Source organism: Diplotaxodon limnothrissa, linkage group LG7 (assembly GCF_057381915.1).
Source record: "Diplotaxodon limnothrissa isolate DT_005_m linkage group LG7, D_limnothrissa_male_GT1.1, whole genome shotgun sequence".
NCBI lineage: Eukaryota > Metazoa > Chordata > Actinopteri > Cichliformes > Cichlidae > Diplotaxodon > Diplotaxodon limnothrissa.
In genome coordinates, this window is record NC_140602.1 from 37875754 (window position 1) to 37893997 (window position 18244).

The following is an 18244-nucleotide window of genomic DNA, read 5'->3' on the forward strand; positions in this document are numbered from 1 at the left end:
TACAAAAAATGTATTTTCATTATATTTTGAATAATAAAGAAACAATTAAATCGCACCAGTACGGTAACCTTCGGTTTGTTGGACGCATTTGCCCTCACATCAACTGTTTCAACAAATGAACCACTACAGCACTGTAAATACTAAACCAGCTATAATTACTGTAAGTACAGTATTAAAACAGTTGGCACTAACTGAATCAGTTGTTACTGGTTCTTGACACAGCTACTAAAAATGGTGGGATTGGCTGTGAGGCGGTACAAAAATACCCCAGTATGCTGACACCACAGGATATTTTTCATGAATGCCATAATGTAAACATATTTTTAAGATTAATGTGTACACCTAAAAAGTTATATCAAAACACTAAAGCACGTGTAAAAGATTCATTGAGACAGAGCAGTTTTCCCCCACAACCTGGTACACTGACAGTTGCTTCAGTATATTTCATGATTTACTTTTAATTTTTCAGGCATCTGATTGGTTTATGATTGAGCTAACTGCTAACTAGCCGTTTTTGTTTCTCTGCTCAGTTGGTTGTTGTGTGGTCCTCAGTGTCATTCAGCTTTCTCAAGTCTCCTGTCCCACTATTGGACAAATTAAAAATCCACCATAGTCTAATATCAGCTCTCCACCCCCACACGTGTGCCTCACTATCATCACAATGTAAATCAGTGAAAAACATTGCAGGTTCAGCTGAACCCACCAAAGTGTTTTGCTAACTAAAAATTTCACCTGCAAATAAAGAATACCCCTCCAGGACAGAAATGGCAGTGCAGATGAAAGTGTTGGAATCATAAAGTGCCCAGGAATAAGAAGGAGAGGGTAGGGAGAAGGACGAGGGGCTTTCTAGCAATGAAAGATTTTGGCTGCTTTCACAAAGTGCTCCTAATCCACTCTAAACTCCATTACATGTGGGACACTTTCACTAAGAAGACACAGATAAGCTCAACAATAGCGAGGAGAGCCCATCCAAAAAAAATAAATAAAAAATCAACAAACATAAAGAAGGGCAGCAACCACATTTTGGGGGGAAACTATTTCAATTTTAGATATGGCACCAAACTGAAACTGGGCCACTGTATGCTTTGATGTCTCAATTGTTTGCGTGTGTGCATTTAATAGCAAAGAAACCAAAGCTTATTGATGGAACAAAAATGACAGAGACAAAGGGAGAAAATGGAGATGTTGTGACATAGACAAGGATAGAACAAGACTGGGAAAGTGGACAGCCAAAGAAAAAGGATGGATGAATAGAAAGAGACGAGAGTAAGATATGGCAGGGAAAAAATATGCCTCAGATATAGAAGTAAGAGTGACAGAGCTAAACTAGTGTGGAATCCCAGTTGAATAGGACTTGATTAACTGTGCCACAGGGTCAGAGCAGGGTCTCTGTCTGCTGGGGCCTGGCTTACGAAAATGATATGTGTGCATATATGTGTGAGTGTGCAAGTTTTGACTGTAATTTGCACTTTTGAAACATGTGACTGCAATTTGCAAGACACGATATACGTAAATGGTTTTTCTGGTTGGCTTAGGGCAGCTGCACTTCTCTGTGATCTGAAAGGGAGCACAGAGAAAACCTCATGAAACCGAGGATGAAGGCTTTCTGGTTTCTTACAGTATGAAAAATGTAGCATTAATGGGTGTTCATTTTGCCCTAAACACACTACAGCTTCTTGCTACGAGGCTTTTTTTCTTGATCTTGTGTAATAAATACAGTGCACACCTCACATTTACAGAGATCTGCTTTTGCCCCTCGTTAAAAATGGACAGTAGCAAAACTTTTGGTCAACAATATCTATATAGAAGAATTAAGAGTTGTAAAAGGTAGAAGGGTCATTAACTTAAATTTTTGCCTTTTGTAAGTGCCTCTTGTTGGCCCCAACAAAACAACCAGCTACTAGTAACTCACTTTTTTCCTCATTTATTTCTTTGTTTTTAATTTGAATTACAATTATAGAATATATGAAATCCACTTTATGGATATTGGATATATGGTAATGGATATTTAATTTCCTTCATCACATTTCTTCCAAAAATAGCTAACTTTAAAAAACATTTGTTAAAACGCACAATAATAAAATTACAAAGTAACTTAATGCATTTTGGAGTAACATCATATTTAAATCTATATGAGGAAACAGGTGGAATTGATTCTATTAATGTTGTAAATTTGCAATATTGTACTTTGCCTAAAATAAAAAAGCAACCCATGATGTGCATGACTCTCAAACCTCAAATGAAAATGTAATTAAAACTAATGAAAATCAGAATTTGGTCTATAATGAGAGATCTATAGTGCAAAAAACTGTCAGTTCTTTATTAAAACACAACATATAGACAGCAGTCTAAGTTCTCCAAACTTTTTCCTTTTGATACAAAAATAAACCACACTGTCCCTGCAGTGGTTCTACTGACATTTTGCAGACCACACACCTGTTGACCATTTTGGACATTTTGGATGTGAAAATCCTGCTGACAGTGTAAGATGTAGTGAATAAGGTCCCAGTCGCACCTGGCTTACAGACTGATCAGTGACCACCTAGCAACCGCTCACTGTGAGGGATAATTTAGCACTCCCTGACCACTTGCAAGTTGCTGAAGGTTGATCAAAAGTTGCTGGGAAGATAAGACCTGCATATTGCTTTCGCCTATAATTTGAATGAAAGTGATGGATCTGTCTACAAACACCGTCCAAGCTCTCCAAGCTGTACTGAAACTTTGAAAAGTGTGACATAAACCAGAAACGAAGACCATTTGCCTTCAAACCAAAAGTTTTGAAACATGCTGGCACAACTTCACAACTCGTTCTTTCGCACTTTCTTAGTAATACTGCTGCTTGGCCAATATTTGGCAAGCTTTTGCAAACAAACATGAGAAACTACAGACATTCATGGAACTCTGCTAGCAATTAAAGCTATCAGTAGGAGGTCTTCAGTCCAGCATCTTCTCTGTGACCAAATTCAAGGAAAAACTCCCTTTTAACAGGAAGAAACCTCCGGCAGAACCAGGCTCAGGGAGGGGCGGCCATCTGCTGCGACCGGTTGGGGTGAGAAACCTTTGGGCTAACCACGAGAGTTCCAGGTTTAAACTATTTCAGGTATTAGAAAGTGCAAGCAACAGCTATGGCTGTGAGTATCAAAGAAATATATCTTTTGGTTTATCAGAAAGTGAGCAGATAACTTGTTGTCAGTATGCTTACTAATCTCTATAAAATCATCCTTAAAATGTAAACTTTTAAAAGTGTCTCTTAACAGGCCTCACCTGGGGGCTAACGCTAGGACCGTAGCCCATGCCAGGTGAGTTCATGGAGTGAGGGCCCATGGGTGAGCTGATGACAGAGAAGGGTGAAGCCAGGCCATTCATTGGAGAGCTCAGCGTACTGATGGGAGAGTGGAGAGGGCCTGAGGGCCCCATGGACGTTGGGCTGAGTAGAGATGGGTGCATTCCACGGTGGGAGGTTGGTGATCCCAAGGGCGAAGAGGTCACCTGGCCTGATGAATCTGTTCAGGAAAAAAAACAAAAAAATTACACATTTTATCTTGACGATTCCAATGAGCAAAGAAAATCACTGATAATAAACACGGGTAATTCTTACCATCCCGTCATATTTTCTTATGATAATAAGGTCTTTTGAGTTTGCCTTCATAAGATTTTCAAAGCAAAATGAGACAGGAAAAACCTGATGCAAGGCTTCACAATTTGGACCAAAAAGCCACTTTGATAACTAAGTTTTGAATAAACACTCAGAATTCTTCAAAACAACGCTCTCACACTTGGTTTCTTCCAGCCAGGGTCGTTGGCACCGCAAGGCTAGCACATCTGGTAAAGTGTGAAGGCAGTTCTTTAATGTGAGTGCTGTGCAGGAAAATGGACAATTCAGCAAAAAACACTTAAGACAATTAAATCCAACAATCACCAATAGTGGAAAAACCACAAAGTCAGCGGCTGAACGGTTGTGGGTATGGGCAGAATGTCATGAAAAGCTTGTGTACATGAACCGGGTGTTGGTTTTCTTTACTCTGCTGTTTTTCTCCACCATCATTTTTGATGGATTAACATATCCTGGGAAACTTACAAGTAATGTACCAACCATAAATGGACATAGTTTCCAGGTCTGAAAAGTGAAGCCAGCGTAAAAGTGCCTTAAACTCATGTAGTTCCAAAAAAGACTTGTGGTTGCTTAGAAGTGTATGGAAAGTGACATTCGGCTTTCTTAATCTGCAACTTCATTAAACACTTTCCTGATGAGTCTCACCTGCTAGTCTCAGGTCAAACTGAACAGAAGATTAAATCCATTTGTTCAACTGTGGTCCGTCTAAGAGTCACAAAGGAGAATAATCCAGGAAAGGCTTGCTAGCTAATGATTTGTCAACCATAAATCATTAGCCAGCGAGTGCACAGTTTCACAATCTCATTCATCCCTAAGTCACTACATCTGGTTTCCAAGATGGCTATGGCCAAAAAGCTGAAATCACAGATTTAAGTGGGACTTCACAAACCAGTAGGTGATGTCCTGGTGGCAAGATACCCCTTTTAAACTGTCTATGGTCTTCTCTTTAACAGTCAATCCTGTTCCCAGCTATGTGTATAATGCTTAACACAAAGAGCAGAGCACACCGTGAAGTAAAGGCAAACGTAGATATACAATGAGACAAAGGAAAGAAACAAGTGTGACATTAAAAGAAATAAAACACAGTAGAGACTTATGGATATGGGGGGCCATGGATGTGGTAAACACTTAAAAAGACTGTATAACTTTACAAAGCAGTTCTGCTGCTCTCTCACAGACTGCTTCGTTCTGGTAAACTGAAGTCCTTCCTTGAGGCATCTACGAGGTCAGGGATATACACTGGATTTATATTGCATATAGCTTATGAATGGGGTAGTAGTGGGCTCAGGAAAATGACAAGCATGACCTTGCACCACAGCTGAGGAGAATCCTGCAGTGACTGAGACTGAAGTCAGAATGATAAGGATAAGGTCATGTGTACAAAAGCTCATCTGCGCTCACAGCCCCCCCCCCAATCATCAGAGCTACTCTTTATCTTGACTGAGCTTTCCATCTTTCCATCAGCTGTCAACACAGAAGATATGAGACAGGTGAGAACATTAGCAAAGAAGTACTGATATGCTGTGCTATGTCACTGAGACTTTGGCAACTTTGTTGTATGTGTACTGATAACAAACCTCCTGTCTCAACTTTCAACACTGCAGTTCAGTCTTGCATACTTTCCATTTATGACTGAGCCTGCCTTTGCTTCCATCATTCTTTTTTATAATCTCACATCCATCGACCCCATTTTTATTCATTAAATGTCCCACAAAGGGACACACCGTTAAGACACACCAGCTTTTTGAACATAAATGTATTTATAGACATTATAATTTATCAAACAACAGTGGCCTTATCAGTAACTGATTCACATAATTAGTTTTGCAAGCAAAATGCTGAACAATTAAATGTTGCAAAAATGTCCATGAATAATAATAATTATAACAATAATAATAACAATAACAATAATAATAATAGTGACATATCTCAGTGTCTCCAAAGACATTCCCTCATTTTTGTATTTTAATTTACAACAATTTCTCAATCCATTTTTATAGCTGGCATTAGAGAGCTGAGGTTCACATCAGTTTCTCTGTTGTCCTTAAATACCCTCCCTTTATACCCTGTCCTATTTTGACACTGCAAGTTCACTCTGTCTGCTCTCTGCAGTGGGAGCATGGACACATGTTATGTAATGAGTTGGAGTGTGGCTTGTCTATCACGCTCCCACATTTTGTACGTGACCAGGTTCCTCTATTTTCTGCACAGTGGAAAAAAGCAGATAGCTAAACTAGTTAAAGGCAGAGATTAGCAACTTTAGTTTCTTTTAGGAATTCTCCCCATCCTTTTTATTGCTACGTAGCCAAAGTAACAGCCATACAAACTCAAATCATTTAAAGAAAAATGCTACAAAATACATTTGCAGGAGCACTGGTTTTAGCAGCACTCTGCACTGAGTACCAGTGCAGTTTTCAGCTGAGTCAAACCAAATACTTCCTGCACATCTTGCTTGACTCAAAAGAACTTCCTGTTAGAAACGACACACACCCACACCCACACAGAAACACCCTATCCTTTGGAAAATAAACAAACAGACTTGTTAAAAAAGGGGCTAATAACAGCTCTGTATCTAGCTATGTTACTTCAGTGTTGGATCCCATGACTGATACTTCTTGAGCTTCTATCTGTATGATTAGATTTTTTCCTCCAAAAATATGTGCCCACACACACATAGCTCCAAAATAATTCCCATAACCCTTCTCCAACTGGGTTTCAATTCAAGCAGATAAAACGAGAGGCGGTATTAGAGTTGCCAATCTGCCATTGTAGCTCTCAGTGGGGGTGGAGGGTAGGGGAGAGTGGGACTCAGCAAACAGAATCCCAGCAAGGCCCCACCTAGAGGGGGGGATGACAGAGACAGGCTGGGAGGTAGATCCGCCTGTTATGTCTCTTTTTTCCCCTCCCATTCATTCTTTATGTCCCTCTTTCTTCCGACAGCTTTTGGAGAAGAGGAAAATCCAAAGCAGAACACTTTTCCCCTCTAATGTTCCCCCTCTTTATGACCAAGCAGCGAACCATGTGGTCACACTGGATTGTATGTGGATGGTCTTGTTTGGACAAAGCTCCCAGAACATAAAGATTTCTCAATGCGAAATATCTGTGTGTGCGTTTGAGTGTACAGTATGCGTGTGTATGTTTACTCTTGTTGGAGTTGGGTTGCCAGTGTAGGATTACAGCAGGATGAAAAGGACTCTGTCCTAATCCTCCCCGGAGAGGAAAGCAGAAGAGAAAATTAGGGTAGAGGAGACAAGGAAAGAAAGGATAAGGAAACAAATAATGGTTGTAAGGACAGAAGAGTGGAGAAGAAGAAAAAAAGCAGAAAGGAAGATCCAATGAGAGAAGGGGAATCAAGAAGAAACAAAACAAGAAGAATGACAGAAGAAAGGAAAGAAATGACTAGACTGGACAAGAAAAGTAAGCAAGGAGCAAGATGGAAATAAGGTTCCTCTGTACATACACAAGACATGTGCATTTAGGTTTAAATTAAGCTTTGCCAAGTTCTCCTTTGAGATAAAGTCCCGGCTCACACAACAAGATCTCAAATTCCAGTTTCTGTTATCAGTTAACTATAAAAATACAACTCAAAGAATCTCTGTAAAATCTTCAACCAACACTTTGACTTTAAGCCCAACTAGTCAAGGAAAAAGAAGTGGAGAAAAAAAAAAAAGGGGGGGGGGCAGCATTGCCACTCCTGCCTGCGTTTCTTCATATAGCCAATTCCATCTTAACCTGTTAAACTGGAAATGGGAATATGCATCGTGAGCAGTCTTGGAAAAAAAACCTCTGGCAGCCGTTTGCACTGTATGCAAGATATGAAATAAACCTGTTCAAAAGATAAGAGTGACTGTAAAGCCAATCACTGAAAAAGGGCAGGGCAGGTAAGAGCAAAAATAAAAATTAAGATAAGACTTTATTGAATCCATGACGGGGATTTTTTTGCGTTACCTCAGCTCAAGTACAGATATCAAAATACAAATAAGTACAATCAATGAAAAAATAAGTAAGATAATACATTATATACAACGGTAGCACACACAGTATGTGATTATGGATATGGTTGTGGAACTATGCAAGACATAAACTATATAGCTTAACATAACTATTGTACCACTACTATTCCTATGTACAGGGAGTGCAGAATTATTAGGCAAGTTGTATTTTTGAGGAATAATTTTATTATTGAACAACAACCATGTTCTCAATGAACCCAAAAAACTCATTAATATCAAAGCTGAATGTTTTTGGAAGTAGTTTTTAGTTTGTTTTTAGTTTTAGCTATTTTAGGGGGATATCTGTGTGTGCAGGTGACTATTACTGTGCATAATTATTAGGCAACTTAACAAAAAACAAATATATACCCATTTCAATTATTTATTTTTACCAGTGAAACCAATATAACATCTCCACATTCACAAATATACATTTCTGACATTCAAAAACAAAACAAAAACAAATCAGCGACCAATATAGCCACCTTTCTTTGCAAGGACACTCAAAAGCCTGCCATCCATGGATTCTGTCAGTGTTTTGATCTGTTCACCATCAACATTGCGTGCAGCAGCAACCACAGCCTCCCAGACACTGTTCAGAGAGGTGTACTGTTTTCCCTCCTTGTAAATCTCACATTTGATGATGGACCACAGGTTCTCAATGGGGTTCAGATCAGGTGAACAAGGTGGCCATGTCATTAGTTTTTCTTCTTTTATACCCTTTCTTGCCAGCCACGCTGTGGAGTACTTGGACGCGTGTGATGGAGCATTGTCCTGCATGAAAATCATGTTTTTCTTGAAGGATGCAGACTTCTTCCTGTACCACTGCTTGAAGAAGGTGTCTTCCAGAAACTGGCAGTAGGACTGGGAGTTGAGCTTGACTCCATCCTCAACCCGAAAAGGCCCCACAAGCTCATCTTTGATGATACCAGCCCAAACCAGTACTCCACCTCCACCTTGCTGGCGTCTGAGTCGGACTGGAGCTCTCTGTCCTTTACCAATCCAGCCACGGGCCCATCCATCTGGCCCATCAAGACTCACTCTCATTTCATCAGTCCATAAAACCTTAGAAAAACCAGTCTTGAGATATTTCTTGGCCCAGTCTTGACGTTTCAGCTTGCGTGTCTTGTTCAGTGGTGGTCGTCTTTCAGCCTTTCTTACCTTGGCCATGTCTCTGAGTATTGCACACCTTGTGCTTTTGGGCACTCCAGTGATGTTGCAGCTCTGAAATATGGCCAAACTGGTGGCAAGTGGCATCTTGGCAGCTGCACGCTTGACTTTTCTCAGTTCATGGGCAGTTATTTTGCGCCTTGGTTTTTCCACACGCTTCTTGCGACCCTGTTGACTATTTTGAATGAAACGCTTGATTGTTCGATGATCACGCTTCAGAAGCTTTGCAATTTTGAGACTGCTGCATCCCTCTGCAAGATATCTCACTATTTTTGACTTTTCTGAGCCTGTCAAGTCCTTCTTTTGACCCATTTTGGGGACTGCAAAGCTCTCCAGCGAGTAGTGCGGTGCTCTGAGCGGATAATTGGAGGTGAGCTTCCCTCCCTCCAAGACATCTACAGGAAGCGCTGCCTGAGGAAAGCGGGGAGGATCATCAAGGACTCCAGTCACCCCAGCCATAAACTGTTCAGACTGCTTCCATCAGGAAGGAGGTTCTGCAGCATCCGGTCCCGTACCAACAGACTGAGAGACAGCTTCTTCCATCAGGCCATCAGACTGCTGAACACGTCATAGACACCTCAGCTTCACTACTGGAACTTCAACATTATGCACTCCACACTGTATATAAATGCCACTTGTTTTGCACATATTCAACTCTGTATATTTTATATATTTTATTATTATTATTATTATTATTTTTTTTACTATTTAATTTGTAAAAATGTGGACACACACACACACACACACACACACACACACACACACACACACACACACACACACACACACGTAGGAAAATATTTAGTATACACATCCAGAAATGCATACACTATTATATATTGTACATATATTTATTAGTTTCAGGTTGGCCATTCTTGTATTTTGCTCGTTTGTGTTGTTGTGTTTGCACATCTCTGTTGCTTGTGGGGCTCGCACACAAGAATTTCACTCGCATGTGCTGTGCCAGTGTGCCTGCACATGTGATGTGACAATAAAAGTGATTTGATTTGATTTGATTTGATTTTGCCAAAGGAAAGGACGTTGCCTAATAATTATGCACACCTGATATAGGGTGTTGATGTAATTAGACCACACCCCTTCTCATTACAGAGATGCACATCACCTAATATGCTTAATTGGTAGTAGGCTTTCGAGCCTATACAGCTTGGAGTAGGACAACATGCATGAAGAGGATGATGTGGACAAAATACTCATTTGCCTAATAATTCTGCACTCCCTGTATAGACATGTACACACACACACACACATGTGCACACTAAATATACATTTGTATACATATACATACATATATACCTGCGCATGTCCATACACATAGAAGGTCCATTATGCATGAAGTGGTGACCGTGGATGTTCACAGTGTCCAGTGAGTCATGACATCGTGATTGAGGAGTAATAGAGTCTAACTGCTGTTGGGATGAATGATCTGTGAAAGCGCTCCTTCCTGCAGCGAGGGTGTTTCAGTCTCTGACTAAAGGAGCTGCTTAGCACACTCACAAACTCATGCAGTGAGTATGTGAGTGTGAAGCATACTGAAGCATTCGCGAAATGAGTGGCATCTGCCTCTCTTCATTGGCAGTGAGGCGGTGGAGAGGGTGAGCAATTTTAAATTCTTGGGGGTAACTGTGACCGAGGACCTGTCCTGGGGCAACCATATCACCTCAGTTGTACGGAAGGCCCAACAGCGCCTCTACTACCTGAGGAGACTGCGGAGCGCACACATTCCCAGATCTCTGATGTTGAACTTCTACAACTGTGCCATCAGCAGCGTTCTGACGTATGGATTTCTAGTGTGGTTCCCCAGCTGCACCAAGGCCGATCAGCAAGCACTCCAGCGGGTGGTGAAAGAAGCTGAGGAGGGTGCACAGTATCCTGCGGGACCAACATCACCCTGCGCGCCACCTTTTCCATCTGCTGCCCTCAGGGAGAAGGTACAGGTCTATACAGGCCAGAACATCCAGACTGGCCAACAGCCTGTATCCACAGGCTGTGAGGCTCCTGAACTCTCTGCCCCCCTCTCACGGACAATAACCATATCCAACTTCTTAATAGCAATGAACTGGTCTGCATTGGTGCATCATATCTTTATTCTCTTCCCCCTCCTGCCCCCCCCCCCCCTCTTTCTTAAATAGATAACTATCATATCTGATATCATATCTCACAGTACAATAATATTGAATGGGTTGCATTGTTGTATTTTGTCATGTTTCTCAGGTCTTTGTCTGAATTTCTACGAACATTATTGCTAAGGATTGTCTTATTGCATTGGAGTCACACTGGGTTAAATATGTACACTTGGGTTTTAAGGGGTATTTATTATTTTCTTCTTTTTTTTGGGTTGTATGGAAGCCCCAAACGCAATTTCATTGTTCTTGACAATGACAATAAATAAATAAATACTAAATACTAAATACTAAATCTGTCCAGGTTCTCTTAGCGTCAACTTAGAAAAAAGGGTGACTCACAGCTGTAAGCCACTTAGAGCGTTGCCGACTGCAGGCTCTCCCTGCCAATTTGTCAAAATCGCTGGGCACACAAAAACAAGTGACAGCTACAAATAAGCAAATTAGAGCTTGTTTTGCTGACAGAGACAAAGTTCTCCACTTATCACCTCTCCACTTCATTCAAAAGTCTCCTACATCTAAACAATGCCTCCCTCCCTTTAGCTTTCCTTTCTTGCTCTTTCGTTCTACTGTTGAGTGTTATTACAAGGGGGAAATTTTGCCAATTTATTATCTAGCTGTTACTCACTTGTGTGTTTAAAGATGATAAACGGATGAGAATCAGATAAGAAGGGATAATGAGATGACAGATCAATGCAAAAACAGGAACATGTTGGAAGCAACCTGTTTACATTTTTTCTGACAGGTGAGCTGCTGCAGTTGTGATTAATGACCACCCTCTCTCCAGAAAAAAAAACGACACCATCTGTTATCTGCACAACAGCACTGGTGTAAACAGTACAAAGAATTTCTGGTCTGTACAGGATTAAAGTGAGTGGGATGTTAAAAGGGGTGCGATTTAACTGGCGCGGAGATGGGTTTGGTTGCTAGCACACGCTAGACAGCACATTTTATTCATTCGTGTAAGCTAACAAATTGTTTTGTAATTTTAGACAGCAGGGGCAAAATCCCATTCATATAGTCTCATTCTAACAGTCAATATTTTAATTTAATCACCTTTACTTCCATAAATTTAACCACTCCTACTCTGGAGAAATCTATAACTTATATTGCACCATATGAAGTTGCGCTTAAATTTTGGATGGTTGCTCCATTTGCTGGTAGTTGAAATCATGTCTCAGAGGTACAGGTATTCAAATATAAAGAAATCCTAACCATGTGGACCTATTTGGAACTGTTCAGAGCACCTTGTTCAATTCATGCCGCAAAGAGATAAGCCAGTTCTAAATGGTAAAAGGGGGATTAACGCAGTGCTAGCAAGGTTTACCTGATAAAACATCTGATGAGTTTACTTATCTACATTGTGCGTACATCTTGGATTTAAACATTTTCAAAGCATCTCAAACAACATGCTGGATCAGTCTGCTTGTTAGCATTAAAGTAAAACAATCAAGCAGGAAAAAAACCCTCGCCGTTCAATTTTCAGCAGCTGATGCACATAAGAACTTGTGACAACATGAAAAGATAAGCAACCACTGTTCTCACATAAAGACTACAAATAACTCAGCTGCCTTCAGAGCTAACACCATTGGTTGCATTCCCTAACGAGCCCATGAGATTGTGTTGCCCCTGCCACCAGCAAGGGATGATGCATTATAGATGGAAAGTGCACCACTATAGTCGGAACAATCCTGAGAGCCGATGAAAAGTGTGTCTTTCCTTTCTTTAGACTGCTGTCTCACAAATGACTTCTCTGGCTTCATATGCTTGTCCTCTCAGCGTCTCATTCACCTTACTTCGGAACAACCTGTTTTGTCTAACCTTTTTAAAAACACATTCACAATCATAGCCATGTGCCTATACAGAGGCAGACAGATGCTCATTTTTCATTCCATGCCTAACTCTGCTCCTCTATTATTCATCTACTAGTGCCACAGTGGAGATTTAGTATAACGCAAGGGCGTGGGATGCTACAAAAACAGAAAGCGAGAACAGATAAATCTCAGTAAATCACATACTTTATGTCCAGTTGCCTTTTAGCTATTAAATCTCCTGAATCATCATCAACAGAATTGACTGTCAGTAGACAAAAATCATAATGCTCTCTCTCTTTCTGTGTTTGTGCATACACCACTGCCAATTTTAGTTTAATACCTCTATAGCTTGTGTCCAATCCCATATTCTCTGAAGACTTTGTTCAGTCTTTCAGTGCAGAAAAAAATGCAAAAACAAACAAAAAAAATATCCAAATGGGCTTGATGTAGACCCTTTGCACAGACGACGTGCTTTCTATACTAACCGTGATTGGCTATGGCTAAGTTGGGGAATGATGGCATAGGTGAGAGACCGGCCAGGAAACAAATGATCATTACACAGACCGACTTTGCAATAAACGAAGCAGTCATGAGTCACTTGCACCTACACTGTGGCACTTTAGTAAACTGCAGCTCCAAAGAAAAAACTGGATAAAAGGGTGGCATGTTAACAATAACACGGGCCCTGTTTTTAATGCACCCCTCTACCCCACACCTTCTGTTGATTTGAGGCACCAAGCAGTATTTTTTTCCCTTTTTCTTTCTTTTTTTAAATTCTTCGGAACAACGTTTTAGGACATCGTCTAGGTGAGTCACTTTTGAAAAGCACAGAGTGGCACAGAGCGAAGCCGGAATGAAACACTAGTCATTAGCATTTCTCCGGATGTGTTCAGGAAGAAGAGAGAAGAGGAAAAAAGAGATTCAACGAAATAACCCAGGAGATTCAGTGGGCTGTGGAAAAAAAAAACAGAGCCCAAAATAACATGGGAGTTGGTATTACGGTTTCATTTTTAGAGTTTTTACTGCTGATGTCTCTATTGCCATGACGACAGCGGGCTGATATTTTTCTCAGTCTTCCATAAACCACTTTGTGTATGCGCTTCAAAAACTAGATCATTATTCATTGTTCTTTTTTCTCCATTAAGCTTCACACTTTCTGTGTGCGCGCATGTGTGCTCATTAATTGGGAAATGTCTGTCTACTGTTTTCCACTACATAAACAGACTAATCTGGTGCCCTCAGTTATGTCCAAAGTGTAAATATCTGAGTCTGATATGTTTACTCTGTAGATAGGAGAGAGGAAGTGGGGCTGTGTGTGTGTGTGTGTGTGTGTGTGTGTGAGAGGGTGTGTGTGTTTATTGTGTATAAAAGATGGTGTAGGGAGCAAGCTTGTGATTGGCTGATGAAATATCAACTGGTTATGCATATAATCGGCGCACACTACTAAAAAAGGTTTTGTTTTACAAACTTATTATGTTCATAAAATTTCTGAAATTTGGATGGAAAAAAATCCTATTCGCATTTTCCACTAATAAACAACCTGTTCTGGCTCTAGAGCATAAAAAAATCTGAAAACTTCTGTTTGCAGTGATGCAAAAAATATGGATAAGCGAGGAGTTTTCATATATCTAATAAAAATGTAAGTAAGCAAGTAATTTAAGCTATAAATAAAAGCACTAGCTGTTCATATAGCATTGTGGTGTGGTGATTAACACTGTTGCTTCACATCAAGAAGGTCCTCGGTCTAAAACAGCATACTCCAGCTTCCTCCGACAGTCCAAAGATGTGGACTTAGATTAATTAGTGTGTCTAAATTGCCCAACAATGTGAATGGTTGTCTGTCTCTCTCTATTAGCCCCACGACAGGCTGGTGACTTGGTGTGCCCGCCTCTCACCGTAGGGCAGTTGGGATAAGCTCCACCAATCATTAGTTATTATTAATCTCTGACTCTCTTTCACAGTGTCTTTTGTTCTGTCTTCCTCCCTTCACCTCCAACCAGTTTCGGAACATGGCCGCCCCTCCCTGAGCCTGGTTCTGCCGGAGGTTTCTTCTTGTTAAAAGGAAGTTTTTCCTTTCCACTGTCACCAAGTGCTTGCTCAAAGGGGACCTTTTGATTGTTGCTGCTTTCTCTCTATTAGGGGCGACCATGGTTCAGGGGGTTGGGAAGCTCATCTGTACCCGGAAGGTTGCCGGTTCGATCCCCCAGCTCTCTCTGTCCTGGTCGTTGTGTCCTTGGGCAAGACACTTTACCCTACTGGTGCTGGGCAGAGGGGCCGATGGCGCGATATGGCAGCCTTCTGTCAGTCTGCCCCAGGGCAGCTGTGGTTACAACTGTGGTCTGCCTGCACCAGTGTGTGAATGTGAGAATGAATGAATAGTGGAACTGTAAAGTGCTTTGGGTGCCTAGAAAAGCGCTATATGAGTGGTTCTTAACCTTGTTGGAGGTACCGAACCCCAGCAGTTTCATATGCGCAGTCACTGAACCCCTCTTTAGTGAAAAATAAAATATGATGTTTTTCAAATTCAAGACATAGATATGCTTTTTACTAGTGCACAAAATGAGCCGTGCATGTCACGGTGGAGGCTCTGCCGAACCCCTGAGATCGACTCACCGAACCCCTAGGGTTCGATCGAACCCAGGTTAAGAACCACTGACCTATATAAATGCAATCCATTATTATTATTCTAACGTCTTCACCTTACAATATAAAGCTCCTTCAGGCAAATGTTGTTATTATTTAGCGCCATATATATAAAGGGAAGCAGAAGAGAACGTTCACTAAATAATCACTGGTGAAACAAATAGTTAGTCATTATATTGTAGCTAATTGAAGCAGATTTTTAAAAATAATACTTATTTTCAAATTCCAAATATTTTACCCTGAAATAAACCCTCTTTCTTCTGTTGACGTGAACTTGGCCTTGTGTTTTCCAGTGGGATTGATGCAATAAATGAGTCAATAAATAATAACAGAATTTATGTATTATGTACTTCTTGTAAATCTTAGTGGAAAGCTTTGTAAGCATTTATAACTTAAAAATAGTTTGGATGGTATTTCTCACACACGCCTCAGTGTTACCTCTTTAACGCTGTCTTACTTTTAGAAACGAGTGGTTGCAGACAAAAGAATCTTATCAGCATCTCTGCTGACTATGAATTTAGAAAGGTGTATTATAGGCTCATTAAATGGGTTTTTGTTCTTAGTCCTTTGTTTCCTGTGGTCTTTGTGCTCATTATGCTCCTTGCACAATTAACACTATGCTACAAGATAAAACAAAATACCATGTTTACATGTTTTTGTCATCTCAGTTTTTATTAGTCAAGTCCTCCATCGTCAATACAGTAAGTGAGGATTGAGGACAGTGCAAGAAGCCACATGGTGATCAAGGAACTAGATGATATGATCAGACAGGCCAGCTGCAACTATACCTCGATCTTTATGACAGTGCTAATCAAAAGTATCCAGACTCTCTTTATACTGTCTGTTTAAGCCCACATCTGCTGGGATTCATGAACCAACTTGTAGATTAAACAAGAGAGTGTAGGAGCAACAGATAAAGGCCTTAATGTGGGATAAGTGGCAAAAAAGAACCAAAACAGGCCACCCATAATTTCACAGTAGGTGGGCTGCTAACAGCCATCATTTGATACACTGTGTTGATATATTTTCCTCCCATTTCAGTTCATTTCCCTGATAGCATGTGGATAAAAGAGCCAGCTCCTAGGGCATGCTGGTGCCCTCAGTGACTCTTAAGTGTCTGAAGAGGCCATGAAGCTGTGGCTAGATGTGGCTAGGTGCCAGCTAAGCCACAGATTACTGGCACTATTGCTAACAGTGCCCCGGCTGCCAACACTATGATCTGCTGTTATGGCCTAATTGTTCTCTTTAGCTCTGAGGTGATATACCATGTCTCCCTGGGAGCTCCACGCAGAGCACCAACCAGCTCGTGCACAGAGATACAGTTGACTGAGGTTGGGCCAAATTCTTATGTACAGATCATTTCACACACTGCTTGTAACTTTCTGGTCTAACCTTTAAACAAGGCAGATCTGAAGAGTTTGAAGCAAAGCCAAATGCAACTGGTTGAACAACCTGAGAAATTACAAAAGGAACTGTGAGCATCAAATTTAGTTTAACATATTTCTCACTGGGTAAAGACACACTTTAGAAACCTTGCTCATCATGTGAATGCCACTAATCACCAAGCTTATCCTTATCCTTCCCATATTGCTTTATTTAAGTATGGAATTACTTGGTGGCTGTTTGTCAACTGCACTGTAAATTCAGTCATGCTCAGTGATTTGCTAGAATGAGAAGGGAAGGCTTTCTTTGTAACGTGTCTTCAACTAGGGCCATATAGACGCCATAAAGATTTAACCCAAGGAACTCTGAAAAATCAACAGTAACCAGCACCCTCAATTTAATGTAATCTCGCCAATATCATGAGGAAGCAAATCCAGATATTTTATTATTCATTGTCTGTAAGTTAGAAATGTAAACAACTGCTATACAAAACCACAAAAAAGCAACAAAAAATTTGCACACACAAATACACAAGACTTAGCACCCCCAAAGTAATACTTCTCCACCCCTACTCCAATGACTATGAAGGATGAAAAAGTTTTGAATGTTAAAGGGTGTCTTTGTTCTGTTTTTAATGCCTGCACAAGTGCAGGATCATTAATATCTAATCTGGCTGCAAAACTGCTCAAGGTACATACAGATATGGGACTATTAGCTGGTTACGGATTATAATTTGATGATTAAATATTGAGCTGAAGTTAATTGTATTTGCTTTACTTGAAGAAAGTCAAACACACTCGAAGTACTACCTATAGTAGGTAGCTTTATTTACACACCAAATTCATTTACACACATTTCTCACTGTGAGGAGAAAACTAGTACACCAAGAGATAGTGAAGAGGGCAACAAATGGAGTAAAAAGGCCAAAGGCACAAAGAATGAAAGCAACATAGCTACTGTGAAGGAAATGTACTCAACAAATGAATGACAGCCATAGTGAATATATCTCACTTGCTGTGCTTTGGTCAGTGGCTTATGTCATAGACATCAACTGACAATACCAGTTGATCAAAGACATGGCGTTGAGCGATAATTACTTCTGCAGCCTGCAGAGCAGCTGTCAGGTGAAGAAGATTACACTGCAACTGATGTTCTTCAGCTCTGTTTGAGTATTCATTACCACAGCAGCTTAGTAAGTCAAAAGAGGTCAGTAATATTCGAGACCGTCAAGACTGACAGGCTCTTTGAATGACCTTAATCAGATAATGTGGAGGTTTTGGAGGCGATTTTTGAAGTTTGCAGACAAAAGATGATGAGAAAACATCACCTTTACCACCTGCTTTATTATATTATAAATCTCTATGATTAAGATTTGCAAAGCAAAAAAAAAGAAAAAAAGAAAAAAAAAGTATTTAAACCTTTTAAAGACATGTAAGGTTTCATGGCCAAGACTGCTATGAATACATGTAACTGGGGAAATACAACACA

At 40.4% G+C, this 18244-nt stretch overlaps 1 protein-coding gene across 6 annotated transcripts in view; it reads right to left on the minus strand.

Moving 5' to 3' along the window:
• Positions 1-18244, minus strand: part of rxraa (retinoid X receptor, alpha a) — a 160444-nt gene that overhangs the window by 38427 nt on the left and 103773 nt on the right. For all 6 annotated transcript variants that reach the window (XM_085359669.1, XM_085359671.1, XM_085359668.1 and 3 more), the window contains one exon: positions 3265-3503. In XM_085359669.1, the coding sequence (XP_085215795.1) occupies positions 3265-3503 (239 nt within the window). The remainder of the gene's footprint in view (positions 1-3264; positions 3504-18244) is intronic.